At 33.9% G+C, this 25,876-nt stretch overlaps 3 protein-coding genes across 4 annotated transcripts; 1 reads left to right on the top strand and 2 right to left on the bottom strand.

Moving 5' to 3' along the window:
• Nucleotides 1-1,435: 1,435 nt before the first annotated feature.
• LOC133196288 (queuine tRNA-ribosyltransferase accessory subunit 2-like) lies at nt 1,436-8,368 on the bottom strand. Its single transcript, XM_061332203.1, has 11 exons — nt 8,203-8,368; nt 7,419-7,500; nt 7,168-7,231; nt 6,820-6,924; nt 6,471-6,641; nt 6,063-6,162; nt 5,889-5,977; nt 5,588-5,686; nt 5,064-5,191; nt 3,972-4,097; nt 1,436-1,818 (listed from the first exon to the last, which is right to left on the bottom strand). Exons 1-11 carry the CDS (start codon nt 8,330-8,332, stop codon nt 1,710-1,712), a joined length of 1,203 nt encoding a protein of 400 aa, XP_061188187.1. The 5' UTR covers nt 8,333-8,368; the 3' UTR covers nt 1,436-1,709.
• A 328-nt stretch (nt 8,369-8,696) lies between these two features.
• Nucleotides 8,697-14,076, top strand: LOC133197209 (negative elongation factor E-like). Its single transcript, XM_061333124.1, has 10 exons — nt 8,697-8,785; nt 9,093-9,165; nt 9,592-9,650; nt 10,118-10,189; nt 10,351-10,431; nt 10,527-10,581; nt 11,363-11,552; nt 12,071-12,125; nt 12,221-12,329; nt 13,555-14,076. Exons 1-10 carry the CDS (start codon nt 8,702-8,704, stop codon nt 13,629-13,631), a joined length of 855 nt encoding a protein of 284 aa, XP_061189108.1. The 5' UTR covers nt 8,697-8,701; the 3' UTR covers nt 13,632-14,076.
• A 4,067-nt stretch (nt 14,077-18,143) lies between these two features.
• On the bottom strand, nt 18,144-24,974 carry LOC133197208 (WD repeat-containing protein 47-like). 2 transcript variants are annotated; one of them, XM_061333121.1, is made up of 10 exons: nt 23,381-24,974; nt 22,381-22,779; nt 22,023-22,283; nt 20,899-21,002; nt 20,472-20,638; nt 20,199-20,365; nt 19,852-20,022; nt 19,390-19,512; nt 19,008-19,226; nt 18,144-18,721 (listed from the first exon to the last, which is right to left on the bottom strand). In XM_061333121.1, the coding sequence occupies exons 1-10, from the start codon at nt 24,840-24,842 to the stop codon at nt 18,576-18,578; spliced, it is 3,219 nt and encodes a 1,072-aa protein (XP_061189105.1). In that variant the 5' UTR covers nt 24,843-24,974; the 3' UTR covers nt 18,144-18,575. The 2 variants fall into 2 exon arrangements, with proteins under 2 accessions (XP_061189105.1, XP_061189106.1); XM_061333122.1 differs by lacking the exon at nt 22,023-22,283.
• Between the last annotated feature and the right edge of the window lie 902 nt (nt 24,975-25,876).

The following is a 25,876-nucleotide window of genomic DNA, read 5'->3' as shown; positions in this document are numbered from 1 at the left end:
TGTTCCATTTTATCAATCTTTTGAAGTTTCCTACTCCGTTTTGTCGATCTTTTGTCGTTTCTTACTCCGTATTGTCGCTCTTTTGTCGTTTCTTACTCCGTTTTATCGCTTTTATTCGTTTCATACTTCGTTTTCTCGCTTTTTTGTAGTTTAATACTCCGTTTCGTCGCTCTTTATCGTTTCTTAGTCCATCTGTCGTTCTTCCTCGTTTCTTATTCCGTTTTGTCGCTATTTTGACGTTTCATTTTTCATTTTAGTTTCTTTGTTTTGTCGTTTTTTACTCAGTTTTGTTTCTCTTTTATCGTTTCATTCTTCGGTTTGTTGCTCTTTTTGTCATTTCTTGCTCCGATTTGTTCTCCTTTGCCATTTCTTACTCCGTTTTGTCGCTCTTAAGTCGTTTTTTACTCCCTTTTTGTCTGTCCTTTCTTACTCTCTTTTCTTACTCCGTTTTGTCGCGTTATCGTGCTCGTTTCTCACTCGCTCACGGTGTCAATCTAATCCCCAAAGATCCATGACAGTTCATAATTATTGGACCCTTTTAAACAGATTTGGCAAAGTTTAGACCTTTAACAACTTTTGATAATTTTTAAAATTTTCTGTACGTTTATTGTTAATCATAAAGAATTTCGCCTATTATCACGACATTGCAGTAATTGCTCGTCAGCAAGCAGGGCATTATATTGTCAACGTGCAATGTAGCTGGTACAAGACGTCCTTTTTTTCCAAATGTTGTAGCAACATTTGTTCTACTTTGTTTATCTTCATAATTCACGAAAGGTATAAAACGTGTCTTCAAACAGGGCCAAGACTTGTACAATGTTACTTGACACCGCGGTGAAAATATTTACTTTCGTTTGTCGATGTCGTGATTTGAATGCTTTGCCACCATGGAAGAAACACGTGCGCCTAAATGATCATGTGGCTATAGGTTCGATGTAACAGTTAGATAAAACTAAGGAAACATAAAAAATGTCAAAAAATACTGTTTGTATTGTATCATGAACAGATTAATTAAGTGTAGGACATCAAAAATACATGATCGTTTTCAATTTAATCATTCTCGGGGATGTCGGGGTTTGGTGAAGATGTGTCAAGTTTCCTAGTATTACACAAAAAATTGTCTTTCTGCTAAACAAGATTACATAATTATCTTCAGGTTTCATTTCATGCTCTTCTAATTTGTTGTTTTGTGGCATGGACACCGTCAAAGCCATCATGATGTAGAGAAATTCCCCAGACCCAGTGATGGTGGGCTACAGACACGCATGCCGGGCTTAGGAAGAGCATGTGTCAACACTACTAAAGCTACAACGAACTTAACATCTGGAATTTAACAGTGTAAAAAGATACTATGTATTTCTTCAAGCATTTTGCACCTCAAAAATACTTACGCGATGTATAAAGAGTCAAGCAAGTAGCACTGTGTGTAAATTTTTCATCTGAAGACCCATTACACATTCCATCTCACTGTTTATTTTGAAATAAAAACAGCAATTTGTGAAAAGTTAAACTAAATGGTGTGCTTTTTACACGTCTGCCCTCTAATCAAGCAGATCTCAGCCGTTTGTGACCTCAATCTGATAATTATGTCACTGAAGACTTTTTTCATGTAGATGCGTTCAGTTTCATTTAAAATAGAGATGAAATTTGCTACATAGGCTTTCAGATAATTTATTACCAACATCATAATCCCCTACCAATTTTAACTTTTAATGTGGTCTTTGTTCAAGAATCAGTGTCTTTAACTCCTGGAATTGATCTCTCTGTAGTGATGTTCGAAGGGCATGGAAAAACTCAAAATAATGATGAAAATTGTGTCTGAAAAAAAGAAAGACAGCAAAATATATTACATATTTTATCTTGAAACCAGAAGTAATATGTACTTATGATGTAGGAAAAGAAAAGTTGTATCAGGACTGGAATTTTTTTCAAGTTTAACATTTAAAGAAGTGTGTATCATATTTTTTTTTAAACTTAATGTATCAAGCTGCATTGAAATCAAACTAAAACTGCGAAAGGTGTAGCTCTTTGAAATTTTTTTCAGAGAATTGTACTTATTTTATTTTTACCTTTGACCACACTATTTGTCAAATTAAATTTAAATATCAAGAAATGTATCTTGATATAGTCTATTTAAGTCATAAAATTTACCAGGTATTGAAACCAGACCAAAACTGGCAGAAAGGTAGCATTTAGAAGGAATACATGTAACAGTACACAGAAATTTCTGTTTATTGTAACAATATGGCAGTACCGTTTGTCAGAACCAAAAACCATTATAATGGATTGTTTATATTTGTGTAACATACTTAAATAATAAGTTTAATCAAAATCAGATCAAAACTGCAGAAGGATTTCTGATTTTAGTGTCTTGAAAATTTGACCAGTAGAAATTAAAAACAAAATTTCTCTTATGTTCCTTTTTTGCTGAGAGGGCTAATATAGGCAGTACTATGCCATTTAATCTAATCCTTTAATATAATAGAATACTGTTTAAATTTAAAAAAAAAAAGATTAGAAATGAAAATAATGACAAAAATAATGTTTAAAAATTTAATCATAATGTAAACATTTAAATCCCTTAAACCAAATTTTCTGCTACTAATCATGTATTATAAAAAATATTTCAAAAAGGGAAACATATTATTTTACAAATATTTTTCTTTCCCCTACATTTGGGTTAATTCAGTTTCTCTGTGCACACTTGGTGTGAAAGTAGCACCTGATACTATATTGATAACCATCAGTCGATCCACATAAGACATCTACCTGACATTTTTTAGGTACGTGCCATCTCAGACTGGCTTTAACGCCTATGAAGAATCTATTTTACATCCATTTCTATTGAAGATTATCTCCAGCAATCTTATCTTGATCTTTATATACATTACAAAACCACTCAAAGCTCTGTCTTCAAATTTCACTTTATAATTTTACATTGTGTTTAAATAATTTTGACATGAAAGATCCTTTCAATTCCCTTTAGCATAAAACTGTAGATAAATATAGACATGGATATAACTTCAATATTTAAAATACCTGAGTTTCCTTTCTTTTCCAAAAAATAACATACATATTAATGGTATCAAATTTACTGACATCAACAGTGCAAGCACATAAAGAACTTTTTTTGCCTTTCTTTAGTTTAATGACCTTGAAATGTTATCCCTTATGAATACAGTGTTTAGATATGTGCACAGTGACCCAAATATGTTGATTTACAGTGCAAACATATATACCAAATTTAAATCCATGTAAAATATTATGTAAGCAGATGATAAATTATTAAGAATTAAACATGGTTATTTGGAGGGTTAACAATGAATTTAAAATCTTTTAAAACAAACAGTTTATAAATGAATTTTACTTTAGAGTATGCATGTATTGTACATAAATATATATGTACTACATGTATATATTTTTCATCCTAACAACATTTAACAACAAAATGTCCTCTTGGCCTCCCATTTTAATATGAATATCTAATAAAATTTGCAGAAAAGAAATCTGTAACTTTCTTTCAAATTTGTTCATTCCTCACCCCTCCCCTCCCCTCTCTTAAAATATATCTTACCTTACAGTGATTTTCATTGAAAAAAAAATTGTAAACTATGATTTGGCTTAATATTTGGGAAAAATTATACATATTGGGATCTTCAAAAATTTTGAAAAAATTACAGAAAATAATGCAGAAACCGTCTGTATTTAACTTTAACGTGTCCTATCAATTTCTTAAAGCTTCTACATCTCTGAAGAAAAAGTCTACCTGGTATGTCAGCCTGTATATCTATTTATTAAGTGTCAGTTAAATTCTGAATACTAGTGTATCAGAGCTGCTAAAAATTCAGAAGCACATGACATTTCACCCACCTAACAAGTTTACAATCACTAAGAGGAAATAGATTACAGTGTGAAGCATTATGTAAAGTTACAAATCTCTGCTATATGAGTTAATTTAAAGTTTGACTTACATCATGAGCAGAACTGGTGCTAGAAGTTCGGAGGTGTTGAGGAGATGATGGATGTAAGATCGAGAAAAATTCTGACAGGTGTAACATGAACAACCTGGAAGTGGGGCCTGGAAATCCTCAAACATGCTGATAAAAAATAAAGCATCTGATGTTTATACCTTTTCTTTATTATGCAGAATTTGAAACCTGACTTCTCAGAGTTTCATACTGTTTTTTTTCAAAAGAAAATAAACAAACAAACAAATGGAGCCTTTTCTCTTCTACAGCAATTATACTCCTAACCAACTACACATGACCTCAGTAACATGACCTGCTTTTAAGTGCTTTATGATCATGTCATTTATCAACAGAACATGTATATCAACAAAATCAGGGGGCTGATCTCATTCTTATCAACATTCAGTTACTGACTTAAAAAAATATATATAATTGAATTTTTTCAAAAAGGCCCAAAATTATAGCCTCCATACAGACACATTTTAACTTGACATTCCTAAATGACTTTGACCCTTCAAAATATGGATCTTCAATCCAGATCAAAACACAGCTTCCTTAAGGTCGTGGATAACAACATGCAAAAACTTCATTTCATTCCAGTCAAGAACACAATTTCCTGTCCTTGTTACCCATTGACCTTGACCTTTAATTTCATAAATGATCACAAGTGCTTAAGCATGATCAAAAAGCTGTGAAGAATTCAGGGTTCAAGAAAAACAATATACAATTATGGCATAACAATAACGTTAAAAAGATGTAATTTTTTTCTTATCTAACTTGATGTGTGTTTTCTATCCCCTCACCAAGGCACAGGGATAGAAATCACACAACTTGGATAAAAATTCATATCCAACTACAAACAATTGGGGATCCTATATATACCAAATATTCCTTGAGAAAAAATGATGTAGAAATGTGTAATGAAAAAGGTAAATCAGTGTAGCAGCCCTTTTTCTTCAGAATGATTTATATAATCAGAGGTTTAGGAATTTGTATACATATATAAACTGAACTTGTACAATCCTCAGATCATTGAGCCAACAGGCTGGAATTCCCTACCACTTCTCAGCCTCTTTATAACCACCTGTTGCTTACCTTTTATCTTTGAGTGAGATTTTATACCCTTCTGACGACCCAGCCTCTTTCTCATTTTCAGGATTCTTTTGATAATTAAAAGAGAAGATGAGGGCTTCACCCCTGTCCGTTACTGACCAAGGGTAGCATAGACAGTTAAGGTGTATTGTCACCGTGTTATAAGTTTACAGATATTCCTATTTTTACTTGTGCATCAATGGAATTGCAGCAGTTTTCAACTACTTTCAACTGCTGATGTAGCAGAGAACAGAGTTTCCACATGAAGAATTTTCAGTCCTAAATTATTATTTGTCCTTATAGTCAGAGCAGGAAACCAAATGTTTTCTGGTTTTCAAGTACATTACCTATTCAAAATAACTGGCATTTTTAGAACTTATTTCATTGTGCTGCCCTAAAGTTTGCTATTCAAATCACCATCTGAATGATGATGAAAATATTACCAGCCACAATGTGACTTTCCAGAGTAAATATTGATGAAGTATGTGAGTGGATGGTATCCACAACTGTTTTTTGTAAGGATACCAGCTGTCAAATATATCAATGCCAAGCTCCATCGCCATAACAACCTGATCAGGTGACCAAACAGCATGCATTAATCTGGGTTTTTCCTCTGGTAAGTTTTCCTAGATTTAAGAAATAAGTTTTCCCAGATTTAAGAAATAAATATAGTCAGAAGAATATATTCCTCAACAAACAATTAATTATCTCTAACTATTTTCTCTAAAGGGTATTTTCCTTCCTTGAGATTTACACATATCAAACTGGATAGACTTATGCTCATCCATTTAGCCATGGGTTGGAAACTTAAGAATTTTATGTACTTACAAAAACGAGTTTACATATATCTTTAATTTCTTCCACATTAAAGTTGTCATTTTTCTCACTCTGTGCATAAAAGCCCTCTATGACAAATCCTGCAACACAGAAAAATTTACTTCAGAGCACTTTGAGGAGATATTCCAAGAAAGATAACTCCAAGAGATACAAAAGTAATCTAACCATCTACATCCCTGGAGGCAGTCTCCCTGGCAGATCTTTTCCTCTCCCCCTCACAGAATCCACCCTCAATACAGCCAAATATACCAACTTCTCTAAGTCTCTAAAACATGAACCATGGCATTATAAGTTTTGAATTCATGTTTCAACAAAGTCAAGTTTTAATTGTTCATTTCATTTTTCTCTGTAACCATATTATGCTTATTCAAAAACACAACTAATATACATGTATTTATAACTTTATGCATTTATCAAACAATATGATTTTTACTTGTTTTCATTAATGATTTCACTTATGAATATACTGGTGCACATATTTCAACTTTGACTGTGCCTAAGTGTGTTTTCAGAAGTAAAATGAAATCCTATTCATCTCTATCAGTTCTCAGATTAAATATTTGAAGAATGCACCTCTGATTTTTTATGAAGCTCCAATATTGTGTCCAGAAAGTTGAGTGTCCTGTCCACAGCTTTTTTAGCTCGCTTGTTCCCCGATTTCTTGTCAGTATCACTGTCAGACAGTGCCTGGTAGAATGCTGGATGAAAAGCCTCCTGACATTTAATAAATTGCTGTGGGTCTATCTACAAATATAATTCAGATTTTGATGAAAAAGTTGATTAAAAACAAGAAAGTTATAACAAGTAGGTGGCATATTTGATTTCTGACGATTGTAAACAACATACATGTAGACAGTTGTATATTAAATATATATAAGAATTTGATAAATATTTAGAATATAAGATTCCTTTATAAACCTACCAGTTTCTTTCCAGCCTTGTTCCAGACAGCAGTGCCAGCCTTTGTGTTGTATCCAGAGGGAATCTCAACTCCAGTATCATGTACAGAGATATATGATAAGAAATCCTGCAAAATAAAAAAGAGTGGCTATCACACAACAAAATTATGTAAACAAATGTGTGACAGTAAACATAAAATATGTCATAAAAAATAAACTGCTTAGTTTAATCAAAATTTAACAGATTGAATAAATAAGTCATATGTGAATTCAAGAATGATAACTTTCAATGGCAGTTTAAATAACAAAAAGAACACTTGATTTAGATTTTTTGTATATTTTGAGAAGAAAATTAAATGTAAGAGCAATACCTTCATTGCTGTAAACATGGAAATGCCTTGTTGAAACTTCTCTACTGCTTCACAATGGTCTGAGCTGATGTGAAATGCACATTTAATAGACATATAAAATATTACACTTGTAATAGCAAATACATGTACAATGTACTATCAAATTATATCACACCTCAGGGAGAAAGGGAAAAATATTTTTATTTTTAATTCAAAACTGGGGGTGACAGCTATTTAAAAAGAAGTAACCAAAAAAAAAATTGAGTACTTACAGAGAGGATAAATGCATGTGTGCTATGGGAGGCAACTTTTCTATTCTCTTTAGCATATCAATTGACAACCATGGAGCACTTCCTATAAAACATGAATAATTACCTCAATATTACTGTTACTAGTTAAATGTTTCTTTAATTTTACATACCATACATAAATCTCATTTCTGAGGCTGTCAGATTAAGCTATTTTCAAAATATCAAACAGTGATAGATATGGTGTCCGGATAGGGCCATTTGCAAAAGCTCAACAGTGCGTTCAAAAAAACACGATGTCGCGCTAACACACAACACGCTGTCACGCTAACACAAGTTCGCACAACACGCCGTCGCGCTAACACACAACGCGCTGTCACGCTAACACAAGTTCGCACAACACGCCGTTGTGCTAACACGCTTTCAAGCAACACGCCGTCGCGCTGACACACAACTCGCATTCTCGCTATCACAAAGTTGTGTTAGCGAGTTGTGTGACAGCGTGTTGTGTAAAGTGCGTTAGCGCGACGGCATGTTGTGTGATAGCGTGACAGCGTGTTGTGTGTTAGCGCGACGGCGTGTTGTGTGAACTTGTGTTAGCGTGACAGCATGTTGTGTGTCAGCGCGACGGCGTGTTTTTCTGAACGTGCTGTTGAGCTTTTGCAAATGGCCCTATCCGGACACCATAGATAAAGAATCTGTGAATTTTATTTATGACAAGTCTACCGAGGACACCAGAATGAGTCACGATATATAATCTTATGAAATATATTATTTATCTTGGCTATAGCATATTCAGGTAACTGACCCTTCTTAGTGTACAGCATGCACATGGGGGTCTCAACTTCCCCATTATTCTCATCTTTAGCTGTTCTTTGAAATGACAGTGTTCCCACGCGACATCCACATTGCTTTACGCTTCGCAAAGAAAACTGCATCACGTTAAAATAAATACACTGTTCTTAGAATATATTATTGTAGAGACTGCACAAGCTCTGTTCTGTCACGCATATTGACAAAATGAAAGTAGGTTAGCTAGCTAGGTTAAGCTAATTGAGACAAAAGCAAAACCAAGGGAGATGTAAAGATTCGAAATTTCATAGATACCACTTGCATAATTGTATTTTGAAATTATGAATGTTCCAGATGTTTAAAAATGTATTAATAAAAAATTAAATAAATAAATGATAATTTAAAAATATATTAAATAAATATATTTTTTCATTCTTTCTGTCGTTAACTAGTGACATCATCTTCTTTACACCAATTTAATCTCCTCTTCAAAAGAGTAACTGTAAATATTGAAAATGGTCAATCATGTAAATTTTCCTCAAAATTTAACAGAAGAGGAGCTTATATTGAAACAAAAATATGCAATTTTGAAAAAGAAGGTAATATTTTTCTTGTTTTAACATTACTTGTACTTTACCTTGATGTCTGTAGCTTCTTTTAAAACAATAATACTCAATGAAATTAGCATGGAATTAAAGGATACCAATGTTCTTCAACTTTATGTACATTCTTAATCTCTATCCCAAATAAAAAGAAAATCCTAACCTCACTATCCAAGGTATTCTTGGCAACTAGACATATTGTTCTCATTATCTCATTATCAACCCCTCAACCCAACTCACCCCTTAAGCTTTGTTACATGGTTAACTTTTAAGGAATTAAACACTATTTTAAATAATTTTACAGAAAAAGGCACTACAGGCAATAAGAACAGCTAAACCAGAGAGAGAACAACCACAGGCAGCACCTGCTAAAAGACGTTAGTAAATTTTGTAACAAATAAAATTAAGTAGACAAACAATACAGCAGAAACCTTGCAGATTTTTGTACCAAGATGAAATTATTGTACAACTATTCATCTGATGTTTTACAAACACCTGCATTCCTGTTGAATTTGTTTGTGTAAAGCTATAGAGTAATTTAGAAAGTATTTTTTTAATTTGCAAAAACAGATTGATAATATTTTTAAAATGATGTTCTGAATACAAAATTAAAATTGCTGAACAATATGAAAGTAATGCATCAATATAAAAAAGAAAAAAACCCTAATTTTCAGTACAATTTATGTTATTTTCTTGTTTGGTTATAGTAACATGCTTACTAAAGAGGAAAACAGAAAGCAAGAGACCTAAAAATCAAAATGCAATATATTAACTAACTTTATTTTATTAATTATGTGTTATAGCTGCAGCAGAGTCAGCAGAAGATGCCAAAGAACAAGCCAAGAAACTCCTCAAGTCAGGGGTAATGAAGCAATATCATATAGTAACATTTTATGTAATGGAGATATAGTATGTTGGCATGTTAGCTGTGGTTGGCAAGATAAGCAATGGTTCTAGTCCCAGTCTGTCTGACAATTTCTCCCCATCTGTTATAGTTTGTGCTGGTAGGTTTCAGGTAGATAACCTCAAAAACTTGGGGGGGGGGGGTCAAAAGGATTTGGTACCTCAGTGGGTAGAACACATGTATATTTAGAAAGAGGTTCCAGATTTGAGGCCCAATCAAGTCAACACTTTTTCCTGATAATATTAATAATAATACTTTTCTTAGTATCTTTTAATGTGCAGTGAAATTTAGGAAAGTCATGCATGCATAGAAATATAGATAATAAATCAAGTTAGAATCAGGTACTTGCACATATACATGTATAAATGACATAATCAAAAATCTTAATTTCTTAAGCTTCTTCATGTTGAATTCTTATTTTTCAGTCCATCAAAATAAAAGTGGATAATGAAAAACAAAGCTTTAAACGGTCTAAAAACCAAGAGAGAAAATTAAAGGTAAAAATATTTCTAGAAAATTTAGGATTTTTCTCAATACCATGGAAAGGAAATGCAAATTTATTACTAGTTTAGTTCCCTATTTTTTTGAAAAGAGCAAATTGTCTGATGTGGATTCATAGTACATTGTATTTTTACATTTGTGTGTGTGTTTGTCTTAGGATCCTGAAAAGACCCCAACAGCTGTTGGATTTCAGCCATTTGCAGCTGCACATCCAGATGAAGATGATAAAGATGGAAATGTAAGGAAACTTAAAAACAATGATAATTTTGGAAGTTTGACTTTCCCTTGCATCAGATAGATCTAACATTAAAGAGGATTCTTCTTTGTTTTCAGAAGTCCTCCCAGAGACCAAGGATGAGAGGCCTGTATGACAGCTTTGTCAGTGGGGGTAATCTTCTACCTGTCTTAGCTTTTGTATTGTCTGTTTCTTTTATTTCACAGTTAAGGACAGGCCCATAGGAAGCAATTTCAGTTTGGGGTTTTGGGATGGGACACAGCCATACATTTTCAGTTGGGGGGGGCACTATCAACTACCAAAAATTCCTTGACAAGTAAAAAAAAAAGTCGTCAGACGTTTTTATTAAGGGGGCACGAGCATATAGTAGCTATATTTTCTATAGTAGTCTATATATTGGCAAAATTATTTGGGGGGGGGGGGACATGGAGGTGTGCTTTTGTCTCTTTTGTTGTACTCTTTTTAGTATATGCTAAAATTGGAGGTATTGTACAAGCTTTATTTATCTCTTTTGATACTACAGTTCTTGTTTGTTACTGAAAACATGGAAATTCATGCTGGGGGTAATTTAAGCTTACCACAGAAGAAAGAATTTTCTGCATAAATATCCTTGCACTAGAGTGCATCCTATTGAAAGATGCTGACATTGCAGAATTATCCCCATGTAGGGAGAACATACACTATTATGTATCTTAAATAGCTTGCATAATTGATTTAAAAAAAAACCCAAAATGCTAAGTTTACACTAGTTTATATGTTCTGCAAGTTCTTGTTCATTAATTTAAGGTTCAGGAAATTGCAGTTTAAGACAGGTGTGCCTTTCAAAAATATTTTTGTTTAAAAAATCCTTTTGTTTTGCATCTTCAAAAGTTTGCCATTTTTCAAAATTCTCTGCATGCATGAACAACCATTATCTGTCAGCATTTGTTTAAAGGTTATGACCGTGACAGAGAAGAAAGAAGGGAGGAAAGAAATCAACAAGAAAGACGAGATCGAGACTACGACTTACCCAAAAAAGGCAACACCATCTACGTCAATGGACTGGGTATTACTGAGGAAATTCTCAGGAAAGCCTTCTCTAACATTGGAACTATACTCAACATCAATATGGAGAGAGATAAACAGTTAAGTCCCATCTTATTTATTACTTACATGTATTTATCACATGTTTACCCCTTTATCCAGTGGATATCACTCATTAGATTTTTTTTTTCATATCCCACTGCTGTGACGTCATAATGGGTTTTGCATGATGATGAATAAAATGATGTGGATTTATATATAAAAACAGTGTAAAACATTATTAGTGATGTATAAAACATGTGATAAAAAGAATCTCCCATGATTTATAGTTAGATATGATTTCTATCCAACTTGTATGTTTTTATCCCCTCGCCAAGGCTCGGGAATAAAATACACATGTTGGATAAAAATCATATCCAACCACAAGTCATGAGAGATTGTATATATATCTTTTACCTGAATGGATATATTACAGAAGGCTTTCACAAGTCTGTATCATTCACAATCTTTTTGATAGTAATGAGCCAACTATTACTCCTTTATAAATGTACATTTATCTTGAACATTTAGAAAATATAATTTTCTATATTTTTTGGTGATGATATACTGTTTGTTTCAGTGTTGGGTTTGTAACGTTTGAAAGAATGGAATCTGCAGACACAGCTATTGCTGAGGTATTTCTTATCTTACTGGTAGAATAAATCATTGTAAATCTGGATGTCTTTTCTTTAGATGTAACACCACATTGGCGTTGTTGCTTGTTTTGTAGGTGAATGGTGCCATGGTGGAGGGAATCCAGCTGAAGGTGACAATGGCCAGAAGGCAACCTTCCTTTGATCAGAACAATGACCAGTCCACAAAGTCATGGTCCTCAATAGGTATTAAATAGTTACAGTAAGAAAGTGGTCTAGAGAAGACTGAACACTATAGCCATAGCAATGAGAGGCTAGTCAACCATTTAAAAAAGAACTGTGTGGTTGCTTTTTAGCTCATCTGGATGAAGTCAGCATAAGCTTATGCTATACCCTTTGCGTCCACATCAGCATAGGTGTCTAGATAAAGATTTAGGAGGAAGTCCATTCCCAAGTAACTATAAGCTCTACCTGGACAAAACTTGCATGGATGATGCTGTATGCATCTAGGGACACACAATACCAGACTTGCTTCAGATGCTGGATCTGACTTATATTTTCCAGATGAGTGATCAGGTAAAATTTTTTGAAGTAGGTTCATTCCTAAGAAACTATAAGTTATATGGTGACCAGACTTGTATGGATGATTCATCGAAGGATGCATACTACCAGACATACTTCCCATGCTGAATCTGACATTTGACCTACATTTTCCAGATGAATGAACAGGTTCAAGTTTTTTAAGCAGATCCATTACCAAGAAACTTTAGGCCCCTATAGTGACTAAACTAATAACATGGATAATGCATCTAAGGATGCACACTACCAGACTTGCTTCAATGCTGCATCTAAACATACATTTTCCAGATCAGTGACCAGGTTAAAGTTTTGGGAGTAGGTCCTTTCTTAAGTTACTTTAAACCTTTGGTGACTGAACTTGCATAGTTGATGCATCTAGGGATGCTAACTACCAGGCTTCCTCTGACCTACATTTCTAGATGAGTGACCAAGTTAGAAGATTTTGGAGCAGGATCATTCCAAATGAGGCCTACTTGGACCAAACTTGCTTGAATGACATCTTATTCTAGGGATGCTCACTCTACAGACATGATTTGGACGCAGCATCTTTCATCTGACCTACCTGGATTATCTGACCTATGTTTTTCAGGTGATTGAAACAGTTTTTGGAGCAAGTTCATTCCAAAGAATTGTGAATCCTATCCTACACAGATAAAACTTGTATGGATGTTGCATCTTGATATGCACTCTACCAGAATATTCATTTGATGTGTGACTTTGCTGTCACATTTAGTTAACATTCCTCAAGATAAACTTTGTAATCTTTGAATACCTGTGTTTTATTTTAATTTGATTAATTAAGTGAATCAAATTTTCCTTTGTTGATGATTTCATCAGAGTATTGACATGGTTGAGAGAATAACACAACATTGTGTGATTGTTTATTTTTCAGCTGCCAGTAACTCCCAGAAGAGCTCATACAAAGACAAGAGAGAAGTGGTCAGTTACGATGCTGATGACATTTTCTGATCACCCCATACATTACATGTACTCCTTGATGAACAGAAATGTGCTGAGATCTCAAAGGAATAAGAAGTCTGTGTTAACTGATGATTGAGTTTTATTCTACCTCCTGTTTGAGAAATCAGAAAAATAACAAAAAAGCAGATAATAAAAGAAATTTGCAAAGACGCATTGAAATCTCAAACAAAAAATGTAAAGCATAGCAAAGTCAAATATACATGTACATTGAACAGTCAGAAGTATATTCAGTTAATTTATATATACTGTACATACACATAATGTAAAGTGCATTAATTAATATCAGGGGGTAAAAATCATCAATATTAATAAAAATGGTTGTTGTGAAGAAATCTGAAATTTATAAAGAAGTTCAAAATGTAGTTGTTTTTGCCAAACTTATTTTGTTTTGTAATAAAGATATGAATGTTGCTGATCTACATACTTGTAAAATTCAGTTTTCTGAATTATTTTTTTATTGTAGCAGGTTATATTTATATTTAAATTTTTTTTTTAATTGAAAGTGGAAAATTACTAAAACTCTTTTCTTAAGACTTGAAGAAAATAGTAATATACATGTGTTAAAAAGAACTACTGAATGTAATATAGGGTAGACAGTACTTTAATGAAAAATCTCAGACCTACAGATTTATATGAATTACAAGAAATATTAACTACTTCTATAAATGTGTATAACGTACAAGATAACTATCTGAATTCTTACAACATTTTATGTAAGCTAATGTTCAGTATATTTGCAAATACGTATATACATATATTGAGTTTGACAATACATATATTCTATAGAAAACTGAGAAAGAAATAAACAAAATACCAATAATAATTACACAATGTAGTGCTATATATTGAATGCTTTGGGAGGGAAAAAAAGCAAATTGGGCGGAATGAAATATACCATCACAAAAAATGGAGGGAATACGAACAATAAAGCAAATTAATAACCCAACCTTGGAGGAAAACATCACAGACTAAAAGCAAATACCATGGGACAAACCATTTCTGTAAAGATGGTTACATAATGTTCATCATTCTGCATAAACAACAAAAAAAGTTGAAAAAAAGCAAATGGAAACAATCCACCTGAATGAGTTCGAAATAAGAGACTTAATAAAAATATCCCCATTTGCATGTTGCTGCAAGATTAAAAAAAAACAATAAAATATACCACACACAAAAAATAACTGACTAGATAATAATGGCATTGATTTGTACAAGTTGAAATTCTCAGACCTAAATGTGGTTCACGATCTGTACGACTTCAAGATCAATAATGGGTAATTAAAAAACGCACACTTTATGCACCATCAAAATCGAATATAATTAGCACATCATTATTAGCAAAGCATTTGAAAAAATGTGAAGTTGAAATCTGGTAATCTTTAATCCCAATCAAGTCCTGCAAGAAGACCACAGTAATAAAGTACCTCTAAATGTGTAAAAATACTAACATCATTATAATAGTGATTTATATTTCTTGGGCAGTGCACACTGGTTGCATTTCACTTATATATATATATATAAATATAAAAGCAGATTACAATGTGCACAAATCTAATAATAGTTTTATTAAACAGTTCCACAAATCCCTTTTAACAGTGTTTCTAGTCCAAAATATCTTACATTTGTATAGCTTCAGCTTATCTGCTATTAATGGTTCTATGGGTAAAAAGAAGCATTTGGGAAGCCCTTTAACAATAATTCTTAGAATATACAAGTATGTACTGAATGTAAAGAAAGATTTATTTATCAATGCCAAAAATTTCAACTGGTCTTGATAATACATGTATGTACCGAGAAAATATCAAATTTTAATACAAAATTACCAGGTTGTATACCCTAGTATCATCTGTATTTTAGTGGGACTCTTATATTATGGCTTAGAAGTTGGTGTGCTAATTCATAATTACCACCAAAAATAAAAATCTGTACAACACATTCAAGCCCTGAACTCCTTGGGAGTGATAACATCATCAAGATATTTAAGGGTTTGAGATATCAAAGTTGAATAATAAAGTCAGAACCACAGATTCACTTCAACATATCCACTGTACATGTTTTTGACTTATATGCTTAGGTAAGTATTTGAACTTATGACAGGTTGGGGGGAAACGTAAATTCCGCTATAATAGTGGTATACCACTATTATCGTGAGATTCCGCTATATTTTCAGCCATAGTTGTCCTCGATTTCATCAAATAACATACTTGCTGTTTAAAGCGCAAGTTATGATGGGAATAAAAATGAACAATAATTGGCATCCTTACACATTATGAATTTTATTTAATTTTCTGCCGATGCGTTTGATAATGCGAACACACTTTTTAAAGCGGAAGTTACATTTTTAACATAGCAACCAGTGATTGCGGTAATATTGAACAAAGACTGACTCTTAATATCTCTCTCACATGTGCACAAATTAGTGCTTGTAATAACTTTCAACCAATTTTGGAATAGGTTTGTCAATTTTACAGACGAAAAGATGATTTTTGCCTGCATGGTGACGTGTACGGAGGCCCGTTATGACAAACGAAAAAAAGCTCATTACATGTTTACTTTATTCTGATGAAACCGATTTGTATAGTTTTTGCAATAAATCGTTAACAATGATATAAGATGTCATTTCTGCAGGTAATTACATATACATTATATGACATTAGTTTCCAGAATGTTAAACAAAATTTTTTGAAATATTAATTTTTGTATTATGACAAGTAAAGTTAAATTAAAAAAAGAAAAATCTTTTTAAAAACTATTTCAAATATTATATGTGTGAGCGATTTTTGTTGGGAATATTTGGCGTAATTTCTCAGAAGAAACATTGGTGCTTAATACATGTATTATGATTAAACCACGTAATGGCGAGACAATAATTAAATGTTCATTTAGTTATGATATAGCTGCAGTTTCCAAAAATAGAAGTATGTTGAAAATTACTAATAAAAGACACCAGGGAGTATAACAAATCTGCTTCTTTCCTTAAATATTTTACTAGAGAAACAGATTGATGACAAACTAATAACTAAACTTACATGGTACCTGTGATAACTACTTTTTCTATCGTCAACTTCCCTTGTTATGTAGCAATATACCATATTACCTGCATGTGGGATTAATGTCTTAAATTATTAATTGATTCGATACACATTACGAACAACAAGGGGTCTCGGTTTTAAGAGGGTCTTCCGCCTATTCCCCAACCCTTTTTTTAAAATCACAAATCCACCTATTCCCGCTTGCAAGTAACAAAATGAGTTGAAGGTTCATTTGTGTTTATAACAATTATGTTAATTACATCCCAACTTAGATATACCTGTTTTTTGTAGAATTTAATACACCTTAAGACAGAAAAAACACAATAAATAAATCGATGAAAATGCAATGATTGATTTCACTTAATTTTGTACATTTTCTGACAGAAAATAAATAAATAGATGTAAGAAAAATATAATGTAATTCACTCAAATTTTTTGCACTTTAAGACAGAAAATAAATTAAATGGGTTTAATTTCTTTTTCAATTTGCTTGAAATACTGTATGAAATATGAAGATAACAAACAGTAATCGATCTCAAAAGTCCATTGAAACAATAAAAAATTAAACAGAGCAAACACGCACCCCTAAAAACATCAGAGGTGGGATCAGGTGTCATGGAGGAGTGAGCATTCCCAGCCGACAAGTGTGTTCCTTGTCGTGATAGGAAAAAAAACGAAAAAATAACCGTACGCGAAAACAATTCAATGTGCATATAATGGCTTCTTTGTAGTTAAAAAAGCGGGCTTAATATTTTAGCGGCTGTGGCAAGACAACGATGCACTAATTCATGATAACTATTAATAAATGAATTTTGCAAAGTCCATGTTCGACAGGGGATGCTAATCCTCCATAGCACCTTATTCTACCTATTTGCTCTGCAAAAAAATTATTGCTCAAATGGCCTTTTTTCGTTATCTTCATATTTCTGTTTCTCCTTGTATTTCGTTTATTTACAACAGAATAATCTACTTCTGGTAAATAGGATTTCATTGTTTCTTTTCCAGTGCATACCGTAGTTAAATATAAAATTTCATGCAAGTTAGAGAATCAATAAATCGTGCAGAATTTATTTTACGTCACGTCTACAGGTAATTCCATGCACAAGTGTAATTCTTCTTTTCTTGCTAAGAATAATCATTTAAATTTATGGATTCATCGTCAAGAAAGGAAACATTACACACAAACTTAAGATTACTTCGAAAAGTGACATATTATATATATTGATTACAATTTAGACGACACAAATCGGTTCCATTAAAATGTACATGTGCTGAGCTTTTTTTTCATTTGTCATAACGGGCCTCCATACCCGTTACCATGCAGGCAAAAATCACCTTTTCTTCTATAAATTTGACAAAACTATTCCAAAATGAGTTGAAAGTTATTACAAGCACTAAGTTGTGCACATGTGTGAGAGATATTAAGAGTCAGTCTTTGTTCAATATTACCGCAATCACTGGTTGCTATGTTAAAAATGTAACTTCCGCTTTAAAAAGTGTGTTCGCATTATCAAACGCATCGGCAGAAAATAAAATAAAATTCATAATGTGTAAGGATGCCAATTATTGTTCATTTTTATTCCCATCATAACTTGCGCTTTAAACAGCAAGTATGTTATTTGATGAAATCGAGGACAACTACGGCTGAAAATATAGCGGAATCTCACGATAATAGTGGTATACCACTATTGTAGCGGAATTTACGTTTCCCCCCAACCTGTATGATACTGTAATTCATTTGTACATGTACCATATATCAAATAGCAACACATAACATATTTTGGACCATTGACCGTCATATTCCTTTAAATTTCTACTCTGGCTTTCACAGATTCAAATCGCACAACAGCAATTTATCATCAGGTGGTGTGCCTGTCATGTGACTTGATCATGTGGTTGTTTACACTACAGGAAGTCCCCAACATGTGACATGTCTATCAGCACTGGTGCTAGTGAAGGCTAGTTGTGATGGGTGCCAGCGACATTGAATGACCTTGTCTTCATGTTCTGCAACCACCACACTAGGTAATGGCCTGAGAAGGTCACCTGGTAGATGGAGAACATAAAAATGTATAAATATCCACCTACAGTTCATAATACATGTATCTTTAAGAATATTAATATTTGCCAGGGTTTATAGATTCAGTACAGTGTAGGATAAATTCTCACCTTTTATAACACAAAAATCTTACACTTTAATTAATAGATTACTTCTATTTCATAAAAATGAAATTTTAAGTATCAAATGATTAACTAAAACATACGAGTACTTCATTTAACAGAGTTATACTTTACAATAAAATATTGTTATTTTTAGCTAATTTTTTCCTACCATGCATGTCTGTCATGATGATCTTCTTATCATATGATCCACTCAGCAGGTAAAAGGCATTCATGGAGAATCGAACTGTACGACATTCCCCTGTGTGAGGGCGGAAGCTCTGAATTCCCCGTGACCCTCTGATATCATACAGCATCACACTCCCATCCTCGTGACCAGAGGCCAGGAGACGACCTGAGGGGTCTACACACACTGATGCAAAAGCACTTCCTGTAGAACATAAAATTTAAATCTACATGTTAATAAGAAACGGCACTCTATATCCAACTTAGAATCTTTTCTCAGGTAAAAAAAACCACAGGCAAAGCCTTGAAAAATGGATGGAGGTACTGAAGCTCTGTCATGTTGTACAAAGGACTATTGTCTACATTACCTGTTGAGCTGGGGACCACAGTGATAGCAGTAGAGGCCCTGAGGTCCCAGAATCTGGCAGTCTTGTCTGCTGACCCACTGACAAACATACAACCACCCCAGGTATGCAAGGAGTACACATGTCCTACAGCAGGAAAGATGTTTTTCAATCATCACTATTCAAAACACAGGTAGGAGTATATATACAGTTGTATTTACTTCTACTATGTGTATTTTCATCAATATAAAAATTGTTTAAGTACAGTCAAACATAATCTGGAACTCAAAAGAACTTGAGATAATTCAAAGATATTTGATATTGAGGTGAAAATACATAAAGTAAAAGTTGCTTGGACTTACAGCTAACCTTGACATATATTCATATTACACGTTTTAATTATGCTTTTTGTAATTATTAATGAAAGAAAGAAAATGAATGAAAGGGAACAAGTAATGTTTCCCCTGATTATTTAGTATTTTATACCCGAATGGCCTGCCATGGCTCTGACTGGCATTCCTGTCTCACAGTCTGTCACATAAATCTTACAATCCCCAGCCCCTCCACTGATCAGGAGGGATGACCTATTTATTGTGTCCTGCATAAAGACAATGTCCCTCACTGTACCATCATGGAAGGACAACTCCATCTCAGGACCTACATGTACAATACAAACAGATAGCACTGAAAATAAAACTATTGGTAAGAAAACAAGAAGGTGCCTTTTTAAAATTCATGTATTAATCAATGGGAAAACTTTTATTTAACTTTATTTTTTAACATGAATATTTTACAAGGAGTAAAGCAACAGTCATTCCTGTGGTTTGGAGTACCTTGTGAGTTCATATCCATGTTGTACTGGAACATTTTGATGGTTTTATCATTGGAGCCTGTGGCTAGAAGGTCCCCCATTGGACTCCATGCTACACAGTAGATTGAGCCCTTATGGTGTTTGTTTTTGAGGTACATTGTCTGTGTTTCAAAGGTCTGGTGATTCTCACTTAAAGAAAAATAACTTTCTTAAGAAAGAGGACCCAAAGAGTCTAATAGGACAGATAACATTGAAGTATCACGCTACTCATTCTTACTTTGTGGTTTTATCATACCTCAGATTAGAGACGTCTGGGAAGGCACACACTCTCAGAGTTTTGGAGTTAGAGCCCACAGCAAACATGGTTCCAGATGGGTGGTAGGCAACTGTTCTAATGGCCTGAATGTCCTCTAGGGTACAGATAGGGACAAACTTGGGACTAGACATCTTCTGATCTCCAATCTAATACAGTTATTGCAAACTTTACATACAAATACCACAAAAGATTCCCCTTTATATTGTAAACTGACAACAACTTTCTAATTTTTTCTATATTTCAACTCTAAAAGAAATATGCTAACTTACTAGATCTTATTTATGTTGTAGACAATTACATATAAGTTAATACATGAATTTTAAATCATTCATATAAATGTACCAAAACTGACTTAAGTTTTGTGCAGAATTCCCTAGACTTTATGAAGCTATATGACTGTACTTACAATACCCGCCTGACTGACTGGTCGAGGTGTCTTTTTGGGACTCTGTGATATGACAGGTCCCACTGGTTTAGTTTCTATGCCTCCACTGACAGCTGGTTTATTGTCTAGCAAAATGATATTGTAATCAAAACAAGTCATACTTTACAGAAAAAGGATTTTATTTCTTGATGCAAGTAATCTTATTATATCTTAGTTATATATTCCTCCAGAGAATAATATACTGATATTGACTATTGTAAATTACTGGCTCTGTTGTTGAAGAGTGGCAGAGATAGAAAAATCAAACTTATATAAAATCTATCTTTTTTCCATATTTTACTCCTTTTTCAGAAAATTTAACATTTTAGTGTTCTTTATAGATGCAAACAGACCCCTATACCACAAACAAGTTACCCCCCCCCCCCCCCCCCAAGGTTTTACTTATGTCCTGATACTGATATTGTCAAACAACAAATATAAGGAAATACATGTCAACATAGAACATAGAGCACATGCAAGGATGCATTGATTTATAAACACGTAAACATACAGACAGGTCACAACAGAAAATTTCAAACAAAAGGAAAAAAAATACTTGCTGGAACTAAAAAGCTCTAAAATGTAGCAGGAGTTCATTTACTTACATTTTGAAAATCTATTCTAGAATACTTATATAATAAAGATATCCTTAATTTTAATTTGAAAGCATGTTAAGAGAAATGTTGCATTCACTTCTGATGGGTGTAAAATATTCATGCTTAGTAATTAAGTAAATGGCTGGGAGGAATTAAAATTCCTATCAAATCAAAATACTCAATGTTACTGTACATTGTTGTAGAAGCTAGCAGAAGTAATTACAAACATCTGGAGTATAGATCTATAATTTATGGGGTTACAGCCTTAATGTATTAGGAAACTTTGAAGCAAGATATTGTCCATTGCTTTCAATAGTCCAGTTAATACCTTGCTATACATGTACCAGTATTTCGTTAACTGCATTGCAAATGACATACAAGTTTGTTGTTGAGCTCTCAAAACTCTCAATTTGTGCAATAATTTTTAGGATGACATTGATGTTAAAATCACATTCAATCAGCAATTCTTCATATGCATCAGATGTCATTACTCATGCATCAGGCAATCACCTTTACTGCAAACAGGGGACTTCTTTAATTTACTGGACCCTCCTGGGTTAAGAGTAGTGGGCCTTGTGGCAGTGCCCCGTCCCACAGATTTTGGACCTGGCACAGCCATGGGCCTTGATTCTGGCTGTTTTCCTCTACCCACTGAGCTGGAGTTGCTGCTTTTTCTGACAGCTGATGTCTTAGAACGACCTGGATTAGTGGGCGTTTCTTTTGCTTTGAGTGATTTGACCGAGTTTTTAGGGGTACGGCCAGTCACTACAGCTGAAGACCGTATCAAAATGTTAGTGTGAAAGTACACTATATAAGTACCAAGTGATGTTATGGTATATAATTTAAAAAAAAAATAGCACAAAATTACCTGCAGTTTGTTTTGAGGAATCTATAACTGGACCTGCCTCTCTAGGAACTGAGCTTGCTGAAGGATTTTGTAACCCTGTGGGAACCTCCTCTATACCTAATGGTGTCAGAATGCTCCTCTCTGACCCCAGCTCATAACCACCAACAGTAAAGTCACAGGTAGGGGTGTTAGCGAGGCTATCAGCCTGATAAATAGGGGTTACCGGGTCTGTGTTTTGGTTAGTGACAGGGGTCTCATTAGGAGGTGGTGTGACATTTTGGGGCTTTTGACTGATAACATTTGCTGGATTATTTGATATTTTTTGGACAGGTGCACAGTTATGGTTGTTTGTCGGATTTACATATGGTGTATTATTTCTTTGTTTGTGATGAGAGTCTGTATTTTGTGGGTAAATGGACACTGCAAAATAAAATGACAAAAAGTAATTTCAACAAAATTGAAAACATGTCCTTTCACTGGTCTTCACATGGATCAAATTCACAACTTCTCATTTGATTAAGAAGTCTGTCTCAGCAGGTTCATAATATGTTGAATTCCCTTCCACCTTCTGTGCTTGTGCTGATATATAATACACTGTTCTTTCAATCTAGCATACAAATCTAAGAATGTACTAGACTTCTGCTAAATATGATGAAGAGTTAACCATTTGTAAGATCATAATGTGGTATATATCAGAATATAAAACAACAATCATTGTAAATCAACTTTCTTTTCAAGAGCAACTTTCAACTATAAAAGAGCTAGAACATCATTTTCTATATCTTGAAAGTAAAAATAACTTATTAAAATAAGATGGAAAAATTGTGGAAGAAAATTGTTGCAGGTAGATGCAAGTAAGTTAAAATAATAAATCAGTGAACAAAGTAGCTGAAAAGAGAAGTTGGTCTACAGTAAACAAACAACAAATCTACCTAATAATCAACATAAAAAAAATAACATTGGGAAGGCATTTTGACACTGAATTTTTTCATTTAAATAATATATATTTCAAAGTAAATACCTGTTTGTTCCTCTGTAGCAGGCCCCTCCCTGTTGTCAATCATGCTACTCTTGCTCTCGATCGTCATTAACTCTTTCATCATTTTCTCTCTCTGTTGTTCATACATCTCAATCTGTTCCCTACAGACCTGTTTCTGTCTCTGAAACTCCTTCAACAGCTCAGAGTTTGAGCTGTTCACATTCACTTCATCCTCAGCCTTTGGGTTTGGTTTATTTTTATCCTGTGGAGCTATTGTTGCTACAGGTGGGCTTGGTTTAGCTTCCTCTTCTTGATTTTTATTCTTCTGGGGTGTTCCTTGTTGAACTTTCTGCCTTGGGGAAGTTTCCTCAAATACGACTGAACTTTGAGTGTTCACCATCTCTCCCTCTGAAAATAGCTTATCCATTGACATCTGCATTGGATCTTTTTTAGCAGCGTTCAAACCAACACCTGACACAACAGATATTGATTGTGAAAGACTTGGTCCACTGATCGAGGCTGACATATCCTTCCTTCCTTGCCACAGCCCTCTGCTCAATCCATCAAATTGTGGGTTCAAAGATCTTGTCATGACATCAGCAGACCTGGGTCTAAGATTTGGAACAGCTGAATGTGGGAACAGCTTAGGTTTGATGGGTGTCACCAGGATCTGCTCTGACCATGATGCTTCCAGAGATGGCTTTATCAGTTGTTTAATGTCAAAGTTCAGAGATTTCTGCTCAAAGGGGCACGAGAATGTCTCATTGGGTATGTTCTGTAACCAAGAAATAAGACTGAGGTCAGCATCACTAAAGCCAGAATTTGTGAGGAGAGAGGGAAATGTCATTTCATCACAAGGCTCAGAACTTGTTGCTCGTTGCTGGCAATACTCGACACAGGATTCATAAAGCATTCCTTTCAGAACCAGCTGAAGTAGGCGATCTTCTTCAGCGGTCTCATTGTTGTGTTTTGATTTATCCATAGGAGTCAGGTACTTCTCCACCAGGGGTGACACATCTCTGAAGCACTTGACTCGAGCATTACTGGGATTCCAGTTTTGATATTCTGGATGATCTGATATTTTTGGAATCGTTAAGAGCAAACACAAATTGTTGTAATCTTCCTTAGAAACACAAAGACTTTCCAAGCTGTTTAAGCATTTAACAACTTCTTCAACTGTAAAATCATAATTCTGCATCACACTAGGCTCTGACTTGATGCATAAAAGTTCAAGGTACTTGTGTTTCATTATGATATACTGAAATCTGGTGTAATTAAAGGTTTCTATGGAACTAAGAGGTTGAATAAAATCAATGACATCGTCCCACTGGCCATCCAAAATAAGCTGTCTCAGAAACAGCATGTCATCAGAAAATTCGCCATTGATAATGCCTGTCTCTCGCTCTAGAGAAAGCATGGAGATATTCAGATCTCTATTGAGGAGAAATTCTGATACCAATTTGACGACGTCAGTCTCGTCAACAATCACCTTAGGAGCAGGCATACTTAATACTGATTGTAAGGTAGAATACTTGTCTGTATGAATTTTACATTTTGGTGTAGTGATTATCTAAACGAAAATATATTTATAACCCATTCGTCGTCTTCGTCAGAATTTTCTCCACCATTTTGAATAATATTTAGGATAGGTGGCGCTCGTAGAAACACTTTTTAAACAGAAAACATATTTCCGGCACAAATAGCCTTCTAAAATAAATGCAATTTTCGAAATTATCTTGAGAAATTTATTTGAAAAGATATATTCTCGTTTCACTAATTTTATTTATTTTTTTCGTTTATTCATTCCATGATTTATATTCAACACCAGTCACCGAAACTGTTTACCTTTTAGAGCACAATTTCCGCTTTGGAGAGTTATGCCCCCTTCATCGTGGCAACTGATAAACAAAGTTTTACAAAGCGGCCTTGTCGGCTTTTTTTGAAAGCCTTTGCAAAGGAATGAGCGCGTGAAAATATTGAGAGCTCCTTGCAGTCGTTAAGGCAGGTATCATTTTGATCAAATAAAATGCAGTTTTGTTTGCTTTGGCCTTGTAGCATTTAAAATTATTGATTGTTAGAGAAACCTGAAATTCAGGTGCCTGCTGAGAAATCATTTAAATCCTTCATAGTCATAATATATTTTTTTTGCAGTGTTGACAATATCTAGACATCATAGTATCATAACTGCTTTAGAGGATTTTCATGTTCTTCCAGCAAAAGTACTTTCAAGGGCGGATCAAGGAATTTTTCTCTCTAGATCCTATAGGTGTGGGGGTGGGGTGGGTGGAGGGCACACCCACTCAATAAATAAAATTAAAAGAAAAAGAATTTTACTCAGAATTTTTTTGACAAGCCAAAAACAGGCATACAAACAAATAAATGAAGAAATAAACAAAACCCATGTCATGGTGGTAGTGGTGTTGCAGGAGGGGAAAATGGACCAAAGCTGCTTTCCTTTCTATTCTTTTAAATGGCTCTACTTGGAATCTAACAAGGTCAAACTACCTCACATTTCTTACAGGAGTAAAGGGGGGGGGG

The sequence above is a fragment of the Saccostrea echinata genome, unplaced genomic scaffold (genome assembly GCF_033153115.1).
Source record: "Saccostrea echinata isolate AGI-Se365-2 ecotype Australia unplaced genomic scaffold, CSIRO_AGI_Sech_v1 ptg000030l, whole genome shotgun sequence".
Lineage (NCBI taxonomy): Eukaryota > Metazoa > Mollusca > Bivalvia > Ostreida > Ostreidae > Saccostrea > Saccostrea echinata.
This window is presented reverse-complemented; position numbering and strand designations above follow the sequence as displayed.